Source organism: Acanthochromis polyacanthus, chromosome 21, assembly GCF_021347895.1.
Source record: "Acanthochromis polyacanthus isolate Apoly-LR-REF ecotype Palm Island chromosome 21, KAUST_Apoly_ChrSc, whole genome shotgun sequence".
Classification (NCBI taxonomy): domain Eukaryota; kingdom Metazoa; phylum Chordata; class Actinopteri; family Pomacentridae; genus Acanthochromis; species Acanthochromis polyacanthus.
In genome coordinates this window covers 13,940,358-13,960,010 of record NC_067133.1, presented here as the reverse complement: position 1 = coordinate 13,960,010, position 19,653 = coordinate 13,940,358, and the positions used below count along the sequence as shown (strand labels likewise).

General features: G+C 38.6%; 2 protein-coding genes across 2 annotated transcripts in view; one reads left to right on the top strand and one right to left on the bottom strand.

Annotated features, from left to right (window-relative positions):
• Positions 1-14,139, top strand: part of gas7a (growth arrest-specific 7a) — a 28,637-nt gene extending 14,498 nt beyond the window's left edge. Inside the window, exons 6-10 of the mRNA XM_022198466.2 lie at positions 2,619-2,750; positions 5,976-6,099; positions 8,701-8,780; positions 9,281-9,379; positions 12,352-14,139. Coding sequence (XP_022054158.1) covers positions 2,619-2,750; positions 5,976-6,099; positions 8,701-8,780; positions 9,281-9,379; positions 12,352-12,465 — 549 coding nt within the window. The 3' untranslated portion in view covers positions 12,466-14,139. The remainder of the gene's footprint in view (positions 1-2,618; positions 2,751-5,975; positions 6,100-8,700; positions 8,781-9,280; positions 9,380-12,351) is intronic.
• Positions 14,140-15,727: 1,588 nt separating this feature from the next.
• Positions 15,728-18,346, bottom strand: rcvrna (recoverin a). The gene is made up of 3 exons (XM_022198468.2): positions 17,694-18,346; positions 16,861-16,972; positions 15,728-16,763 (listed from the first exon to the last, which is right to left on the bottom strand). The coding sequence occupies exons 1-3, from the start codon at positions 18,213-18,215 to the stop codon at positions 16,645-16,647; spliced, it is 753 nt and encodes a 250-aa protein (XP_022054160.2). The 5' UTR covers positions 18,216-18,346; the 3' UTR covers positions 15,728-16,644.
• Between the last annotated feature and the right edge of the window lie 1,307 nt (positions 18,347-19,653).

Below are 19,653 nucleotides of genomic sequence, written 5' to 3'. Positions count from 1 at the left end.
ATGACAAATTTCAAAATGAGACATGTAGAAAAAAGGGGATTGTGATGAGATATCACGATTTTAAGCAAAGTAGGTGGTTGAAGTAGGTGAAGAACTATTGGAAAGTGGAAAATGAGATGATTCTTTTTGTTTTTAAAGTTTCTGCCTCTAACAAGTGCTGTTATTTTGGTATTGTTTTTTTTTTAGAGAAAGCATGAGTTTCAGGCAGCTCAGGCCCATTGTGGGTTCAGAGGATTAACTTATTCATTAATCGACAGGAAAGGTTATCAAAATGAAGAAATATTAGGGGTATTTTTAAGTGAGCTCCTTTCATCCCAGTGTTGATGAGTTTATTTTGCAGTTTTCTGCAGCTTCACGTCAAGCGCTGAGTGTTTTCAGTCAGCTGGAGTAACAGATACTTGATCCAACCACATCCTGAGGTGACGGGTCTTGTTTACTTCAACTTTGTCTGTGCTGACCGTAGAAAATGACCCGTCCGCGAGTGAGATTACCGGCGATGCAGAAAGCGAACGCGGGCTTCAGAGGGGGCCTTAAATAAAGCACAGGCAGCCTCGGAGCTCCTCATAGCCCTCTGTTGTCTAATTAATTAGCTACGTGTTCTGATGAGCCTCCACCCTGGGCCATGCAGGCTCTTCCCTGCCGCACCAGGCCTCCACGCCTGCTTACTGTGGGTGGAGGTGAAGCATAGTCAGGCGGGGGGATGAGAAGTCTTATCGAGTCTGCAGAGGCCCCAGCTGTTTTCCTCTCTAAGCTATTTCAGCTTTAGCTTCTAGCTTTGGCATTTGCACAAGATTAGCATTCTGCATGGAGAGCCAACAGTGCTGACAGGCTCCACGTAGCTTCTTGAAGTGTCATTAAAAGAACCCTTTTCTTATTATCGAGCTAGTGTTTGCCGAGAGAAAGAAAAACTGAGAGTAAAAGTGTAATTGTCTCCCCTTTATGGTGACAGATCGAACTTTGCAGAGCAGGAAACACTTTATTAGCAGTGAAGCTTATTTAGCTGCTCTTTTCTGTGACCTTACAGTAATAAACCTCCAAGGAAAATCCACTGTGTTGACAGATGTATTGATTTTAGAGACAGACACTGGCCCACAGCTAATAAATTATAACAAGGAAACAATAAGAAACAATAAATGAAGGCGCTGAGTTTGTGAACGGTATCTAAACTATGCAGCACAAGGCTTAATGAATTTTTGAGCCAGACTCTGGTATCAATTTTTGGACATTTGTGAAAGTTTAATAACAATATTTCATCCAGGAATATTTGTTTTGATTAAAGCACAATAAAAATCCATGAATCTTGTGTTAAGAGAAACATACCGAGCGGCATTTTAAACCTGAAAACAGTGTGTAAAGGTGCCCGGCTTAGCATTTTTGCATGACAATCTCTCATTATTTACAAGATATTTATATACACACCGATGCAGTATATGTCTGCAGTATGTCTAGGAGCTGCAGTGTAGGAGTTTTACATAACAAACTAGTCAAAAATGAATATTTAAATTAAGTTACAAGGGACGTGTTACCTGAGCTGAACTACTGAGATTGAAATACCCAGATATAATCTGTCAACTGCAAAAAATATATGATAGTGTAGAACTGGAAGTGCAGGACTTTTACACATAAATGAAAGTTGGATACATCCAAGCCAAATGAGTTTACACAATGCTGATCAAGCCTGTTAGATAAAGCAGTGTTTGTGTAATTACTCTCACTGTCAGATGGGGGACAGAAGGTCTGCAGTGCAGGTTTAAAACTACAGCCAGAATTTGAAGTGAAACAGTGGCTGAAACAAACAACAAAGACAGGAACTATATACACACTCATGCTGTTTGCACACTGCGACACTTACATTTTATCTAATATCGTAAATTACAAACCAGAGAGAGCAGCAGCAAACAGCAGACTGTACATAAAGTGAAGCTCCAGCTTAATTATGGGTAACTTTAAGCCTTAATAACATTTAAACAGGTGAGTTATATAAAAATTCACCACACGTGTAGTTGTCAGGAATGGGGAATTTAGCGGTCGTTTTTGTATCAGGCTGTAAACGTTTATTTCTGCTATAAAGTCGAACACTTTAACATGGGTGTCTATGGGGATTGACTCTTATTTGGATCCAGCCTCAAGTGGCCATTTCAGGAACTGCAGTTTTTCAGCCTCAAATGTTGCTGCTAGCTGCAAACTGTGAAATTGTGTGTTTACAGATACACACATCATAAACAGATACTCTAAAATACTGTAGTGAAGTCAAGTTGTTCATATAGCACTTTTAAACAATAGGCATTGACCTACAGTGCTTCACAACTGAGAAATAACATACAATTGCTTGAATAAAAACCGTCAATGGCATTCTTTCCTTTCTTTTTATATAACTGTAGACACTCACCAGGCACTTCGTTTAGCAATCATGTGCAATCCAGTACAACTGCACGGTTGTTCCTTCTTCCTGTATATTAAATCTGGTGAAGTAAATATTATTAACACTGTATTTAGTTGTTTTATTTCTCAGCTGTTGTATATGTGATACTTTAACCTTGAATAAAAAGCCAAACATCATGGATTTTATTAGAGTTTTTTTTTTCACAGCCAATGGTTGTGTGATTGTGTTTTCACAGCTCCACTCGGAGGTAGAGAAACCACTGCTGACATTCAGAGGCGACAACTTCAAAAAGGACCTGAAGAAGTACGACCATCACATCGCCGACCTCAGGAAGCAGTTGGCGAGCCGCTACGCCAGCGTGGAGAAGGTACTGAGTCTGAAACTGCAGCAGAGGCGAAGCCAACAAAGCATAACGCACCGGACTGTTTGTTTACATCAGATGATGACATAACGCTAACAGCTCCAGCAACTCCTACACTCGGAGTCCTCAGTGTTTTGCTGCTGCTTCCCACCTGCTCCAGCACTTCATGAATGGATGATGCCTCAGTCTTCGCATATCATTTTTTGTTTTTCGCTTTTATTTTTGTGGCAGGTTGTGGTGGGTGGCAGCAATATGTGAATGCAGAGTTTCCACTGAGGACAAACACGCAGAGTCAATCTGTTTCTTTTTCTTGCATTTGTTGATGCATCAATTCTGCCAGTTACCAGTTAATATTTTGGCAGCTTTGATGAATTTATGTTTTTTTCTGTTAAAACTTTCTCATGAATATGATAAATTGTGCACAAAAAGTAAAACACTATATACCTGCTTCTATTACATGTAAATTTGCACAGAGGTTTCTCATTTCTAGCCAGCAGTTGTCAACTTTGCCAATTGGAAATTGTGTTTTGTGGGTTGGATTTAAGCTCCTTCTCCTATTTGCTTTTATGCATTTTATCCAAACTCATATTTAAACAAAAATGCTGTGAAAGGGCCCTTAAATCAAACCTCACTGCTACATCTACTGAACTTTTTTTTTCATAATATATAAATAGATGTAGTAAATTCAACTGTTTACATGCAAACTCTTAGTTGGGGAAGAGCGAATTAGCCAGACGTCCTAATGACGGCAGCTTATGTTAGCACAAGCAAACCTGGTTTATTTAGTTCCTTGCACTATTTCTTTTGGGTTAGAGGTTTGAATAAGTGTCTCCATTTTGGCATGAAGAGAAAACTGTTTAAAAGGTAACACAGCTGTGCCTTGTCGATGATGCTAAGCTAAGCTAGCTATGGTCGAATACTTGTCTTTTTGTGAAGGTGTTGGTCAGCATGTTAGCTGGTCAGCCTCCTAAGCTCTTATGTTTTTTAATTTCCACCTGAAAAACATCCTCAAATTCAGTGTGTTGAAAAACTTTAAGGCTACACTGAGCAACCTTGAGCTCAATGGAAAACAGACATGTGGGAGACTTTTGAAATACAATACGGTATAATACAAGATCCATAATAATAAATAATAAATACAAGACCACATATCTCCATCAACAAGCCTGAGTGAGAATTGAAAAACAAAAGGAAAAACTGGGATTTTTACGGCTGCCAAATCAACGCTGTAAATTAAAGAGAACAGCAATGGAGCATAAAGACAACTAAACAGCAACTATTCTGATTGTAGAACAATTTTTGAAGTCGCTTTTTAAAATAAAATTGCCTACAATCTAAGGGCTGTCATATGTGAGAATGCATTACTTTTCTCACTAGATAGTTTTGAATATTTAATGGCATTACTGTTTTTCCTGATTATTACAGGACACTACATTCACAATAGAAAAAAAATCTGAGACCTTATCTTGAAATTATACCTAGCTGTCTCATAATTACAGGAAAATGTCATTGGCAGAAGTATGTGTCACTGAACTGAATTTGAGTCATTTATTGCTCAGTGCAATTATTTAAATTGCTTAATGCAATTATGCAGTTATTCCTCAGGTTGGTCATGGTGAAGTTATTTAAATTGAAATGTTAATTATTCCCATCCAGTTTCTGGTAACACATATTTCTACCCTTAAAATGAACATTACACTATCAGAGGCAGGAACTGGAACACTTCAATACTTGACAGATAGTCGACAGGTTTTCGAGATTTCTTCATCATCAAAGTAATTCACTTATATTTGACGGCATACTTTATACTCAGAAATTTTAAAAACATGTTAAAAAATGTATCCATGGAAACAGTATATGTCCTGCTTCTTTTAAAGGTTTAGTGAAGACTTTGAATGTTAACATGACATTTTTCACTGTATTTTACTCTTACATTAACAATTTAAAAGCATAAATAGAGCCCTTTTCAGATGTGGGATACATAGCATTGCTGCCCTAAGTAATTATTGAAATCACCACTGTTGTTCAACATTAGTTAAATCACATCAGCCTGTATTTAGGGATGCTTATATGGATCCTGCTGTTGTCTGATGCTGCTAATATTGAATAAACTCTGAGGAAAGACTCCTACAAACAGCTGGAGACAAAGTGGACTTCACCTCCTGCAAATGTTTTGATAAAAACTGGACTTCACATATTATTGGACTTGTTGCTAACTGTACCACCAAAGTTTTATTTTTATGCACTTCTCACTCCGGAGCCTAATAGATGTGAGAGTGATCGAGCAAAGTGAACAAGATGGGGATTTTGTGATTTAGGTAGCAAGCTGTGTCTTTGATGTTCAGTCTGATGTTTTTGGACCAATATTGGTACTGAAATACGGAAAAATCCTTCCCCAGATCATGTCACATAACTCAAACTACAGCAGAATAATTTGCATGTTATTCCTGAATGTGACTGCATGTAGTTCTGACATATGCTGTGCAGAAAGAGGCACAAAAATTTGCAACTTTAATGGAAAAGGTACAAAGAAAACCCATTCAGATGCCGTCAGTTTAGTGGAAAGGAGTGCATGTGTGAAAGAGGAAGGATTGACATTTAAATCAAATAGCAGTGATTGTTAACAGCCTTTAAACTCTCAATTATTAGATACAGTACTGAGACATAATTATGAGTTAAGTCTCAATGTTTTGGCTGCTTTTGTGAATGCAAAACAATCAGTAGATTATTATAATCATGAAAATAATTGCTTGTTTAGTTGACGCTCTATTATACAGTATATTTGAGACCTGCTTAAGTAGTCATTTAAGCTAGTTTGCATTGGCATTTACAGCAACAAACAACAACCTCAAGTTTTTTAGTGTCTGAACGCTGACGTTTATGAAAATGATTTGGAGCCAAAACCAAACCACATCAGATGATTTCTTTGTGTTGTTGTCTGTTTTAAAAGAGATTGTCCTAAGTCACACATCGCTGTTACCGTACAGCGTGTTTACCTTTCAAACACCGTCCCACCATGACCTTGGAGAGATGCCTCAGTACAGAATAAGAGGAAAGACTCAATGATGTGGATTAAGACGAGATTAAAGGATGAGACCAAGATCGCGGTCCGGATGTCAGTAGTCAACATGAAAAGGCCGTAATGACTCCTGTAATAGATGTAGGTACAGTAAATCTGAGGATTATGATGAATGACTCATTGTTTGTGCACTGTGTGTGTTTGTGTCTCAGGCCCGTAAAGCCCTGGCAGACAGGCAGAAGGATCTGGAGGTGAAGACCCAGCAGCTGGAGATAAAACTCAGCAACAAGACGGAGGAGGACATAAAGAAGGCCCGGCGGAAATCCACACAAGCAGGTCAGAGGTCGCACTGTCTGCTGGATGTCGGGAAAGAAAAATGTTGTATTTAAGAAAGTTTGTTTGGGGAGAAAAATAATTTTCCAATCCAGCTGTAGAAAAAATTCAAATTAAGGTTTTAAAATGATATTTATCAGTAGTGATATCAAAATAAAAACAATATTTGAATGGGTTTCTCTTCTTGTTGTGGACTATAGCCACTGTTTGTGAATAGTTTAACAGAATTGTAAATACATCAGGCTTTTGCAGAAACTTAATGCCACCACTCTTGTGTTGTATTGTACATACACTGATCAGGAATAAGATTACGACCACCTGCCTAATATTGTGTTGGTCCTCCTTCTGCTGCCAAAACAGCCCTGACTCGGCGAGGCATGGACTCCACTGGAGCCCTGAAGGTGTGCTGTGGTATCTGGCACCAAGATGTTAGCAGCAAGTCCTAGAAATCCTGTAAGTTATGAGATGGGGGCTCCATGGATCGAACTTGTTTGTCCAGCACATCCCACAGATGCTCCATTGGATTGGAATCTGGGGAATTTAGTGTTTTGGGTCATTCAGCGTCCAACAGGCGATCCATCCAGGATTGACTAGACCTTAGTTTGCATCCTTCTTAATCCTGAAGTCACTTGGTGGATTGTTCCACAGCTTCAGCCGTGGCTCTCAGGGCCTTCCTGGTGATTCATTCATCTCCTTCCAGGGTGCTGGGAGTTACAGCAGGATTAGTTGCTTGGTGGAAACAGTGAAGATGTCTGGTGAAGCTGTGTTGGTGTTCATGGTGGGACCTTCAGCTTCTTGCCACGGTTCATTTCTTGTTGCAGTCGGTAGCAGTGGTGACAAGACCAGACGTTGCTGTAGGTTGAAGCTTGGCTTCTCTTTAGCTGGTGGTGGCATCTTGTTGGTGATGATGGACACATAATCGCACGGTCCAAATTTCTTCTATGTTCTTAAGCAATGTCAATAAAACTAAAAAAATGAAAAGCATTTTATGTAAATATGCTCAAGAAGGTCAGCGTGCTGCACCGTCAAATGAATGTTTGCAATGGTGATGTAACATTTCATTTCTAAATCAAACATTCTACAGACTGTGTGGAAGCATGGTTATTATTATTGGAATTTAAGAACTATTGAGTTTTGCAGGGCTTTTTTTTTATTGGCTTTAAGTGAACAAACCAACCAGCAAAGCACAGCAGAAGAAGGAATTCCGACCTGAGACGTGTTGTGTTTGACATTTTAATAACAGAGGTCTTGTTGTAATCGTTCTCGCCTACAGTTCTGCTCTGTGGATGAAACGCTCTGCAGGAACTAATCTTTCTCCCTTCCACTCCGTAGATTAGTCACAGTCCACAGCACTAATCAATAGCGCTCATAATGCACAGTTAAATGATGTCAGCCTCGTGTCGCTGTGACCTCAAAGTTCGGCCAAATGTCTCGCTGGACGGGGATGTGTTTTACCTGCATGGAATGAATTTAAAAGACTTTCTGTTTGTGTCTGTCTGTTTCTGTTTGAGATGCAGAGAACTGAAACCCCCTGTAGTGTTTCACTAACAGTAAAACAATAAGAATGGAAAGGATGAAGAGGTGACGTCTAATTGGGATTTTGAAAAAGCAATATTAATAATGCATATTTAACCTCTTGAAAATGCATCAAAAAGGTCTGTTTACAACCTAACTTATAGTTAAATGTTTTACAAGTTAAAGTATGAAGGTGAGAGTGAAGTAAAGGACCAATACCTTGATTTGAAAACACTTGTATGCATGCTGTACAGATGCAGCGTGTTTGAATAGAGAACATTGTGCAGCTGTTTGGTAAAACTGAAAATACTGTAGACATGTTCAAATGTTAAATTACTTTGTATGTGTAACTTATAATTTACAGTGCATATTTATGGGAAAAAAATCAAAGCAAATGTGATAATTTAAAGTTTTCCATTGAGCTATTAAATAAGATTTAGTTATGATCAGAATTATGACTTCATTCATTTTAAGGAAGAATTTAGTTGAAAACAAGTACATTAAAATAGTCACTCTTTGGGTACATTGCTCATGCCAGATCCCTGTGTTTGCATTTACTAGCAGCATTTGTAAATCCCTCTTTAGCTGTTCCTGATTATGCTTGAGTCTAATTTTCATTTGAACTTTGACATGTGCTCTAGAAATAAAGATCTTTATCATACTGAAGCTCAAACCTAAATCTTCCTAGATAAAATAATATTGAAGGCTGGGGTGCTGTGTATTAGTGAACACTTAATGTGACTTTTTGTTAACTTAGAAGTACAATAAAATGAGTTATAAGCCATTTATTAAATGTTTTAGAGCTTATAAAAGCTGAAAAGGCTCAGAGAGGATTGATCGCAGACTGTTATAAATGTTACACAGTCTATGGATTGATCTGTGACGCAACAGCAGATCCTCTGAGATGTGATTCCTGAGCGCCCTCTGCTGAGCATCACAGCTCATTGCAGCAAATATTAAACAGCAGAGTCCAACAAATGCCTGCCCAACTGAAATATCTGGAAAGCTATAGAATGAATTGCCTTCATTTTGATTGTTCTGGTAAAGACTGAACTTCATGAACACCTGAATTCTGTCTGTGTTCTCCAGGAGACGACCTGATGCGCTGCGTGGATCTCTACAACCAAACCCAGTCCAAGTGGTTTGAAGAAATGGTCACCACCAGCATGGTAAAACCCTCTCCAATAAAAACGCTTACAGTTTTCCAAGTTTGATCTGAATGACTTCTATGAAAATGTAACCAAAGATGTTTTAGAAGGCTGCTGGAGTGTGTGACGCATTCCTTCAGTTTGGGTCTGAGCTGTTAAATCTGGTCAACTGCAGTGGCTTTCCATCTGTTAATGTCTGTGAAGGACTTTTAATGCCACAAGTCGAGGTGGATTTAGACCCCAAAAGCAAAAAAAGCTCTTCTAACCTGTAAAATATGAAGTATTTGTTGTTAAGAAATGGTGCTTTCTCAGTTAGTGTCAGTTCAAAGGACTTCTGTGTTTTGTCGTACATATATATTTTGTTTGAATGAAGTCAAAAGAAAAAGGGAGAAATTAGTTTATTTTTGCTGTTATTAGAATATGTGCATATAGAACAATGTTGAACAACAAGGAAGTAAACCACAGTGGTTTTAGGTTTGCCTCTGACTGCTTCACTGACATTTGTCTTGGTTCCCCTGCAGGAGCTGGAGAAACTGGAGGTTGAGCGGATCGAATGGATTCAGCAGCATCTACGTCAGTACACGACTCTGCGGCATGAAACGGACATGTTCAATCAGAGTGTGAGTTTGTCTGCTTGTTCCTGTAAGGATTATGAGAAAAAGACCTGCCTACACATGAGCCGGACACCCACATTGTTTTGCTTCTCTTTTGTTGTTTTTTTTTTTGTTTGTTTGGCTTTTCCTGTCTTTATGCTTGGTTTTTTCACCTTCGTGATCTTGTGTTTCTTCCTGTCTCTTTTCAGTCTTTTCCTGTGCTCTTGTAGTTGTTTCAGCCTCTTGATAGATGCTTTATGTCGCTGCATCTGTTTCAGTTTGGAGCATTTCATGTCTCACCAGAGTCATGTTCTGTCTTTTGTGGCTCTTTTAGTGTCTTTTTAGTTGTTTTTGGACCGGACATGTCGTTTTGGTCTGGTTGTTTTTTGTTTCTCTGTAGCCATTTCATCCCTCATTGGAGTTGATTCAGCCTCTTTGTTGCAGTTTGATGTCTCGTTCCAGCTGTTTCCATCTGTTTATCGTCATTTTCTGTATCTTTGTAGTTGTTTCAGGCTCAATGTAAATGTTTTATCTCTGTCTGTGGTTAGATCAGTCTCTTTGTAGCTGTTTTTTGGTCTTTTTGTAGTTGTCTCATTGTCTGTAGTTCTTTTAGACACTTAGGAGACAGTTCATGTCTCTTTGTAGTTCATTCAACCCCTTACTAGTTAGTTTATAACTATTTGTAGTTTTTGCAGTCCGTTATAAGTCGTTTTCTGTTGCTTTATTGCTGATTTAGTCTATTTGTAGCAAATTATGTCTGTTTATTGTTTTTCTTTTCAGTTATCAGGTCTTTTATATCTCTTTATGGTTGTTCTATGGCTTTTGTGACTGTTTTTTATGGGTGGTTGAAGGAATCGTGGTTTCACTTTTCATAAAAGCCCAAGCTATGTTTTTTTAGTAACCTAATGTGGACAGAATGAAAAAAGGAAGAACTCAGCTGTGAGAAACCAGGCGGCAGCTAAAACAAAGCTTCAAATAATCAGTCAATCAACAGAAAATCAAAGGAAATCATTTGGGTGAGCAAATGATTTGGTACATTTGGTATTTCTCTTAAATCTTTGTAAACTGAATCTTTGAAAGTTTGTTGGAATTTTGAAGATGCCACTTTTGGATTAGCAAAAAATCTTTTGACAGTTTTTTTTAAGATTTATTGAAAAGACAGCAGATAAATCAGTAATGAAAGTAATCATTAATTCCAGCCCTGATCACAGGCCATCATTTGATCAGAAAACTGAGCAAACCGTCATTAGACCAGTTTCAGCTGCGATGAGGTGACTTTCGTGTCACTTCGGCTGATCCCTCTGATGATTGTAGATGTTGTGACAGATTGAACCGTCGGTGAGCCTCCATCAGGTTTTCTGTCGTCGCTCTGCTGGCTGTGATCACTCAGCACAAACCCACCCAGACACTAAAGAGTAAACTACGCAAATCTAATGAGACGTGTTCTGTCAGCACCATAACTGGGAGTGTGTCGGCTGACAAGACCAAGTCCACAGAGATGATAAACACACAGCAGATTAATACATCTTCTGGTGTTATTCAAGTCGTGAGTCTCTGGCATTTCGACTTTTAGCAAAATAACCACTGACTCACCTGAATGTTTTCATACCTGAAAGGATTCAGCATTTTGCTCTGAATTTTGCTCTCATCTGCGTGGAGAAATAAACTAAAGCTGCATGCAACTCAAAATACACATAAGGCTTTCAAACAGCAGCAAAAAAGAGATGCTGCTGTGATTTTTGAACATAAAGTCAAGTACACATACTCTAGTCGACCCCAAAAGTTAAATTCTAAACCTGTGAATGTAAAGAATATGGGCTCTTTAAGGCACTTGGGATGGTTCAGACAATTGTAGCTTAATGTGTACTTTAACAAGTAGTTTATAAATTACTTACATAGATGAGCTCCAGCTAATGCCATGTTTGTGTTATACCGGAGTTGCTGTAATTACTAATTTCACATGGCGTTCGTGTAAATATCTAAGTTAGAATTACAACTGAAGTGCTTTCAAAGCCGCAATATATCTGGAATGATGCCAAAAACAGCATCAGTGACAGGAAATGCAAAGAAATCATGGATGTCTGTTATTACAGGCAATTAAAGCTGAAACTGAATATAGTGCAACATGGAACAAGTATTTTTAACCAACATACATCCACTGCATGTTCTATTTGATTCAGATTGCACTGCCTGTGTAATCGCCATTCTGAATTATGTTAGCATCTTGTGTGTTAACTACACAGTGTTGGATGGATAAGCCAAGTCTCTGTCTGTGCACACAATCAAAAAGGTCTGCAGTCTGCATCTGTAAAAAGCAAAAACCATTCCAGATTTAGATGTGGCTGCCACCTCGTTGCTATTGTCATCTTATGCAGCAGAGCTCCTGCCACGTTTGAAATACTCTCTGGAAGTCAGCTGCAAGTATGCATTTGCGATTTCCCCTTGGACTTTAAAGTTGCACGGTGAGAAAATATTGAATTCATGACAGGTAGTGACAGTTCAGTCTACAGACACGACCCAGACACCAAAGAGCAGTTTTCGCAGTGAAACAGACCACAGTCTCCAAGGCTGAAGAAAGTGCGTCAGGTCAGGAGTGAGGCAAACAGCATTCCCTTCATTTACTTTGACGTTAACACGGTTGTGATGAATGAATTTGTCCCCTGGAGTCAGCTGGTAAAGGCTGAGCTGTACTGTAACACCCTGAGGGAGGTGAGCTGAAATGTGGCACATGCCAATATGCCAATGCTTGACTGCTCACAGCAAGGGGAAAACGTCTCAGTAGAAGTCAGCTGGACTTCTCTTTATGGTTGTTGCTTCGAATTCAAGATGCCTCCTCAGACTGACTGTTGGGGAGTCCATGGAATTATTCTCCATCTCAAATCATCACATTTTTAGAACCATTTCTGCTCAGCCTTCTCTGATTTGAATGGAATTTCTAGAGCGTAAATGATGTGCATCTATAAAAACATTTTTGAAATTTTAATATCGTGTGTTTCCAGACGGTGGAGCCTGTCGACCAGCTGCTGCAGAACGTGGATCCAGCCAAAGACAGGGAGCTGTGGGTAAAGGAGAACAACACCGGCGAGGTTCGGCCTGTGGATATGGACATATAGACTGTCCTGACCTGTCTTCAGTATTAAAACATGTCCTCAGAGTCCCAGAACACTTCTGCTAACACTGATCCGGGGACGGTGCATGTTCAGACTCCAGAGGTCTGCTCATCCTCTCTGACTGGAACAAGGAGCAAAGGTTCATACTTAATGCAGTCTGAGTCCAGGAAACAGTAATGGATCACAGTACCAGCATGTTCCTTCTAAATTTTAACCCTCTCATAATCAACATTAGCTTACTGAATGCCATTTAACATATTCTGCTGTTTACCTGTTGTAAAGTTGAGACTATTAAAAAAAAGACATGTATTTTGAATTGTTTAGTTTAGCTTCAATCAACACTTTTCCAGTTTGAGTGAACCGAACAACAACAACAACAAAAAGAAAAGTCTGATTATTGATATTACTTTTATTTTAGATACCGAAACTTACTGAGATCTTAGAGTGCATATGATATATTTTCATATTTTGCTGGTTCATTTCGGTGGAAATGCATGTTTTGAATATCTTGCTTTTACTGTATATGGAGAGCTGCACAGTTTGTGGAACCATGATGGTTGTTTTGGTGTAGTTCTTTGAAGTTACACAAGGTATTCTGGATCTTGTAATTAATTTAGGAGCTTTCTCACACACACACAAAAAAAAAACCTAAAGTGTACAGCATTAACATCCAGTAACCTCAATTGTTCAAAGACACACAGTGTTTCGGAATTTGATCATCGCCACACGTCCAAACACGTGGTCGATCGGATTTAGGCCAGGGTCTATTTTGGATCAGTCCGGAGGAAAAAGGTGGTCCAAGTTACACTGAAACACCTTTTAGTGCCTAATGGTTATATACCTAGAATGTCCTTGATATATTCTTCTCTGCATCAGTGTACATTTGTACATACTGGCTAGATGTATTTTGCCGTGAGATGTTTTAACAGGGCTCAGATGTTTGGGCCCACGAGGTGTTTGCACTGTTGTTTGTTTTATTTTTGGTAAATGTACAGAGATCTTCACGCCGGTGTTCAGTAAAAAGGGTTGACATGCAGCAGAAAGTAAAAAATCCACAAACTGCAAAAAAGAAAAGAGCACATTTTTAGATTTGATCGATCCAGCTGACAAAACACAGTTGATCTGGGACTGCATGTACAGTACGTGTCTGTGTTTACATGGATGTGTCCGTCTGTCGTCGTCTTTACATTTTGTTGTGGTCTGTTTGGATTTATTTGGATTACTACCTGCAGTTCTTTTCCATTTCTCAGAATTAATTAACTTAAATCCAGCTTCCAAGTACAAAAAAAAGCTACAAAAAAAATCAAATGCTTACCTGCCTTATCAAAAAAGCCACACAGATAATTAGTTTTGTGTTACATGAAGAAAAATCATCTTTGTCTAAATCAGGTGAACTGCAGAGCATTCAGATTAAATAGCGTATCTGTTGTAGAGGTTTTATCAGTGTGTGTCAATGTTGTGCACTAAGTGTAGCCAGTTATTACGTTCCAACTAAATGTTCTTGACCAGAATTCACGATGATGTAACCATTGAGTTTAACTGCCCTTCTGTGGTGAACGTTTTCATTAAATCCGATGTTCCCGATGTTTTAAGAATGTTTGATCATAGGTGACCTCTGTTCAGGCGGTGTACTGAGGAATGCAGTGTCCAAAATAAAGCTCCTCTTTGAAAATTAAATGTCACGCCGTGTCATTATGTGACTCTGTTGGACAGGTGGGATTGGAGAAATGGGCAGTTGCGTGATGTTGCATTTAAAAATTGAATATAAGACATGAAAAATATGGCCAAAAAAACTCAATTTGTTATTTTTTATGGATTATTATGAATATTATGTAATGAAAAAAGGTTTATTTCTTCACCAATCATCACAATTTGAGCACAGTTTATTGTTAAATATCTTATTTATGAAGAAAACTCAAACCTCGGACATACAAGTGTCAGTAGTAATGAATGAGTTTGATTGTACAATTGCATTAATAGATTAGTTTGCCCTATAATTATTCCAAAACTAATCAGACTAAATAATTAATTAATTTCAAAATAAAATGAGGATTTATTAAGAGTTGTCATATATTATTCATTTACACTGCCAGTCAAAAGTTTGGACACACCTTCTCATTCATTGTTTTTTATTTAACTATTTTATACATTGCAGATTAATACTGAAGACATCAGTACTATAAAAGAATACATATGGAATTATGATGTAAACAAAAAAGTGTTAGTCTTCAGTATTAATCGACAATGTAGAAAAGAATACAAAAAGTAAATAAAAAGCATTGAATGAGAAAGTGTGTCCAAACTTTTCTTTTGACTGGTAGCGTATGTTGGAGAAAACAAATGTTTTCAGTGATTACATGCTTAAAACGCTGTGTATTTTCATATTTCATTATCAAGGCTAAAAAAACAAAAAGCTGCAGTCCAGAGGTAGCTGGTCAAGCAGTGCATTGTTCAGCCCACATTATCCAAACTAGACACTCAGTAAGGAGGTTGTTTGTCTCAACTGACCTTCAGCTCCTAATAGGATTGGCTGATACAGGCGGATTGTTAACCTGAGCCTAATTCCTTTCATAAGGAGCTCTCGTCCCGACTTTCTCGCTGTCAACCTAATGGATGAATCCAAGCGTGAAAAAACGTGCCAGATATGAGAGAGTAAATTGGCCTGTCAATGCACTGAGGGTGGCAGGTGAATGGAGGCCACAATGGGGCGTCAAGTCCACCTCACAAAGTCAGAAAGCACACAACACAGACAGAGTGAACAGATATTTAAGTTCTAAGAGGTTAATCACTGTCAGACTTTACAGAAAACACACAAAGGATTTAGACACTACACTGTTTGGACAGGCTAAAAGATGCAGCTACTAATGAGCTTTCTCAATTAAAGAAGTGTATTAAAAGGGAAACAACACACAGTCATCCAATAGAAGCTGTGAGACAGGCTCATTAGCACAATTACTTCAATTATCATCAGCTTTCTATACATTTAGAAGCATAATAATATAACTTCTAAAGCATGTTTTTATACTATCATAAGATATTGTTTAGGTGTGCTGTTGCTGCTTGCCTTCAGCTGAGTAAAAGTTGTGTACTGTACTGATTGAAATAGTTGGACTCAAATGCAATGAGACTTCCACTGCTGGAAAGGAAAAATAGTTTCCAGACTACACAAGCTGTCCTGGGATGAAAACTTAGCAGAAAAAGGTGAAAACTTCCATTACATTGGCGGGACACTACCAACAAACAAGCATACCCAACAACACTGAACTATAGAGGAAGGCTTTTATTTGACAAAGTTGATAGACAGAGAGCAATATACTTAACATGACAGTATTCACAACTTGGACTAATTTTGTATAAAAACACTTTAGCTTCTCGTATGGACCCTCGTGGATTAAAGTAAATTGAATAATGGAGGACTGGACACAAAATCAGACTTTGTGAGCCTTTAATGGTAAGAGCTTGCCACTGTTTTTGTATAACGTACTGGTAAATAGCAATAAATTCTACTTTCTCGTTTCTTAAATTGTGGAGAATCTAACCCATCTAACAATATGCTAGAAATTTATGTTGACAAAATTTTAGCGTTATGCACAATGCTAAACCAACACCTGGTGGTGTTAATTTACAGTTCAAACTCATGAGACAGGAAACAGTAGGTGAATTAGCTTTAGCTAAGACTCCTGCTAGCTCGCCTTAACTAGCCAGGGTGCAGTCACAGCAGTATTGTTTATATCCTTGTTTTATTACTCTTAATAACTTTTTGTGACGCTTTCCTCGATCATTATATACACCAAGAGGTATAATACTGTAAGGTGAGACGTCAAAAATTCACCAAAAGGCTCAACAGTTATAAAAAGTTTGATAAGGATTTACGGTTAGCTTAGCCACGCAGTTCATAGCCAAGCTAACCAATAGAGTCAGAGGCTGCACAGGCTGCAGAACAGTTAGCTGGGCTAGTTAGCATTTAGCCGACTGGTTTATTTAGTTATACCTTTTCATGCAATTTTCACAGAAAATACATTTTCACAGGTAAAAGATAAGACATCAGAACGTCAAATACTGACCAAATGAATTATGTAGTTATTGTGAGGTTTTTATAAAGAGCAGAATAGTGATGTATGTTAAATATAAATCACAGCTGGGCGAAGATACCACACTGTGACCTGTTTCATAGCTTGTATACTATTGTTTCTTCTCTTTCAGCTTGTCTTTGATTTTCTGAGGTTCATCATATTGTATTAAGCGCAGGATGTCCTTGTTGTCCATTACACCCTGAATAAATTCTCCCTCTGAGATTTTATCTGTGAAGCAACACAAGTGAAACAGCATCAACAAATGCTGGCATTTTTAAATGAATATCTCTTTAAAAGCGGTTTGAAATGAATTTTTTGAACTTACCGTTCTCCTTCTTCCCAAAAAATTCCCAGATCTTTTCAGCCCTCTTCTCCGGTGTGTTTTCATCCTCGGGGAGGTTCTTCTGGTCATCGACAGGAATCATGTTGAATATTGACTGCAGGAAAGTAAGTACTTTTTAAGATTTCTTCCACAGTCCCAGTGCTGAATGCAATCATTAAATCTGAATTATTCACATAAAGCAAAGAAGAATGAAAATAACATAAAATATGGCGACAATTTTTGATGAAACCATCAGAAAAATAACCTTTTAAACATTTTTATATGCAGTTAATCACTTCAGTGCCAGACATTTGCTGGTGCCAGCCTCTCAAACAATTACAAAATGTTGTATGTTTCTCTGCTTTGTATACTTGAATAATTTAGTGTCAAGCAAGCTATTTAAAAATTAAATCTGGGAATTATGACTGAAGCAATGAATAAGCAATTTGTAGTGGTTTAGTAGACGTTATGATTATTCAAGAGAATAATTAGTGTGTGGATTGTTTAGCTAAATAATCCATTAGTAGGGATTAAAAACCATAATATAGACTCAATTAGCTACTGCTAATCAGCTGAGCTACCAAACAAAGCAGTTTTATTTTCAATACAGAAAATGCTTTGTGGAAATGAAAAGTAAATGGCAATACATGAGGTATTAAATCGTGTGTGACCAGAAATTAACACAATAATACCATTTGTATTTCAAATTTGAAGTTGTTGAGGTCTTTCAAACAGGGCCAAATGGAAATAAAAGTTATTAATTACTGCAAGGATAATGTCAATTTCCAAACAACTAGATATTTTCCCCCCAGGATGTAAGACAAAAGCATAAGTACCCTAACAATCTCTTGGATTTCATTTTTGCTGATAGTTCCATTCCCATCCACATCATACAGAGCAAAAGCCCACTCCAACTTCTGCAGAGTCTTTCCCCCAGAGGTGAGATGCAGAGCAACGATGTACTCCTTAAAGTCCAAAGTACCGTCGGCATTGGTGTCAAAACTCCTGAAAACATGTCTTGCGTACTCAGTGGGGTCTGCGTTGGGGAAGAAGCTGGCGTAGATGCCTTCAAACTGCTGCTTGCTGATCTTCCCACCTGGACACTCCTTCAGGAAGGACTGGTACCAGGTGCACAGCTCCGCCTCGGAGTATTTGGTGTTGGACTTTAGTTCTTCCAGGAGCTCCTTCGACAAAGCACTGCTCTTTGTGTTCCCCATCCTCCACAAAAATTTGAATCTTTTCCCCTTTTTCTTCTTCGTCTTCTCCTCCTGCGTTTGGGCGTTAAACCTCTGCAGTTTGTGTTCCTCTACCTCGTCTTCAAACTGAAGCCCGTTCAGGTGAAATGGGATTATGGTCATCACTACCTAAATCCCGACAGCTGTCTTTAAGATTAAGAGGATAACCGCGTCACACTGCTATGACACCTTTTTTGAAGACGCAGTTCAAATCTGGTGATATCATCAGAGGATTAAATGCAGCAGGTGGCTCACACTTTAAGCTTTAAAAGTTTACTTAAAGCTCAACATCTGGGAGACCTTTTCCCTTTTTTTTTACAGCATTTTACTGACAAACTACAAATCTGGCTGTTAAATAACTGTGGCTTGATCTTATCAGTATTTAATGAGCACTCTTCTGAACCCCAAACAGGGTCTGGCCGTTTTTTGCTCCTGTCACACTTTTACTTACTGTGAGCAATTTTTTCACTTGAATATGAAGTCCTGCACCTTTTTGAAACAGCACAACCATGACGAGAAGTACAGAGAGCTCATGTGGGTATTTCCTGCCATATATCCAAGATATAAAGCCATAGATCATATTTACATCCAGAGCTATAATACTGTAAGGTACAAATGTGACTCAATATAATATATATATACATAGTTTAACTACTGACATTTTTAACTAATTTCCATACTAATCTGCTCTCTGCTGTGTGTAAACACAGTGCAACCAAAAAGTGTCTGAATTTTATTCTGACTGTTGATTCCAGTTCAGTCAGAAATGTCCTGACAGTTAGCCTAGCCGCGCTAGACCCATGTTCTGAAGGCACAAGGGTCTAGGGCCGCTCGACTGGGAGGGAGGCGGGCTAAAAGGTTGTCTATCAAATCACTCTGCAGCAATTGGGTAGGTATACAACCAATCAGCGCAACGAATAGGCCGAGAGCACCGGCGGATTGTGGCTAAGTCCCATTAGCTTCCCAACCAGCGGAGCCAACTGGTATATTAAGGATTTGCCATATAAGTCCAAATACGTCTTTCTTCTCAATGAAACACTTCAGTGCCGTCCTTTGTTTATCTTTCAAGTTGAATTTTAGCTTCAAATCTTTAAGGGCTGTGGCCAAAGCCGAGTCGAAAGATAACTGTTTATTGTGCGCCGGTTGTTTCTGTCAGAATCGTCGCGCCTCTGTCGTCACTTAGTTACGCCCGCCTTCTGACTCTACACTTCATGGTGATTGGTCCGGCCAGTTTTAGGAGAATCCAGCCTCGAGCCTTATGGAGGGTAACTAGACCCACCCTGGCAGAGTTAAATTCATTGCCGTGGGTTGTCTAGCGCGGCTAGGCTACCTGACAGTGGCACTGAGTGTAGAGTTTTTTACGTTTCTATGAAAAATCATTTTGACCTCTTCCAATAGCCTGGTAGGACACTGTGAATCTTGACTTAGAGACGAGATACAGAAATATGAGCTATTACACATGAATGTAGCTCATATTTACCCGAAACAAAGGAAAAAAACATTTAGATGATGGTATCTCCAAGAATTTTTTTAACAGGATCATTGTAAAAGCATCTCATTA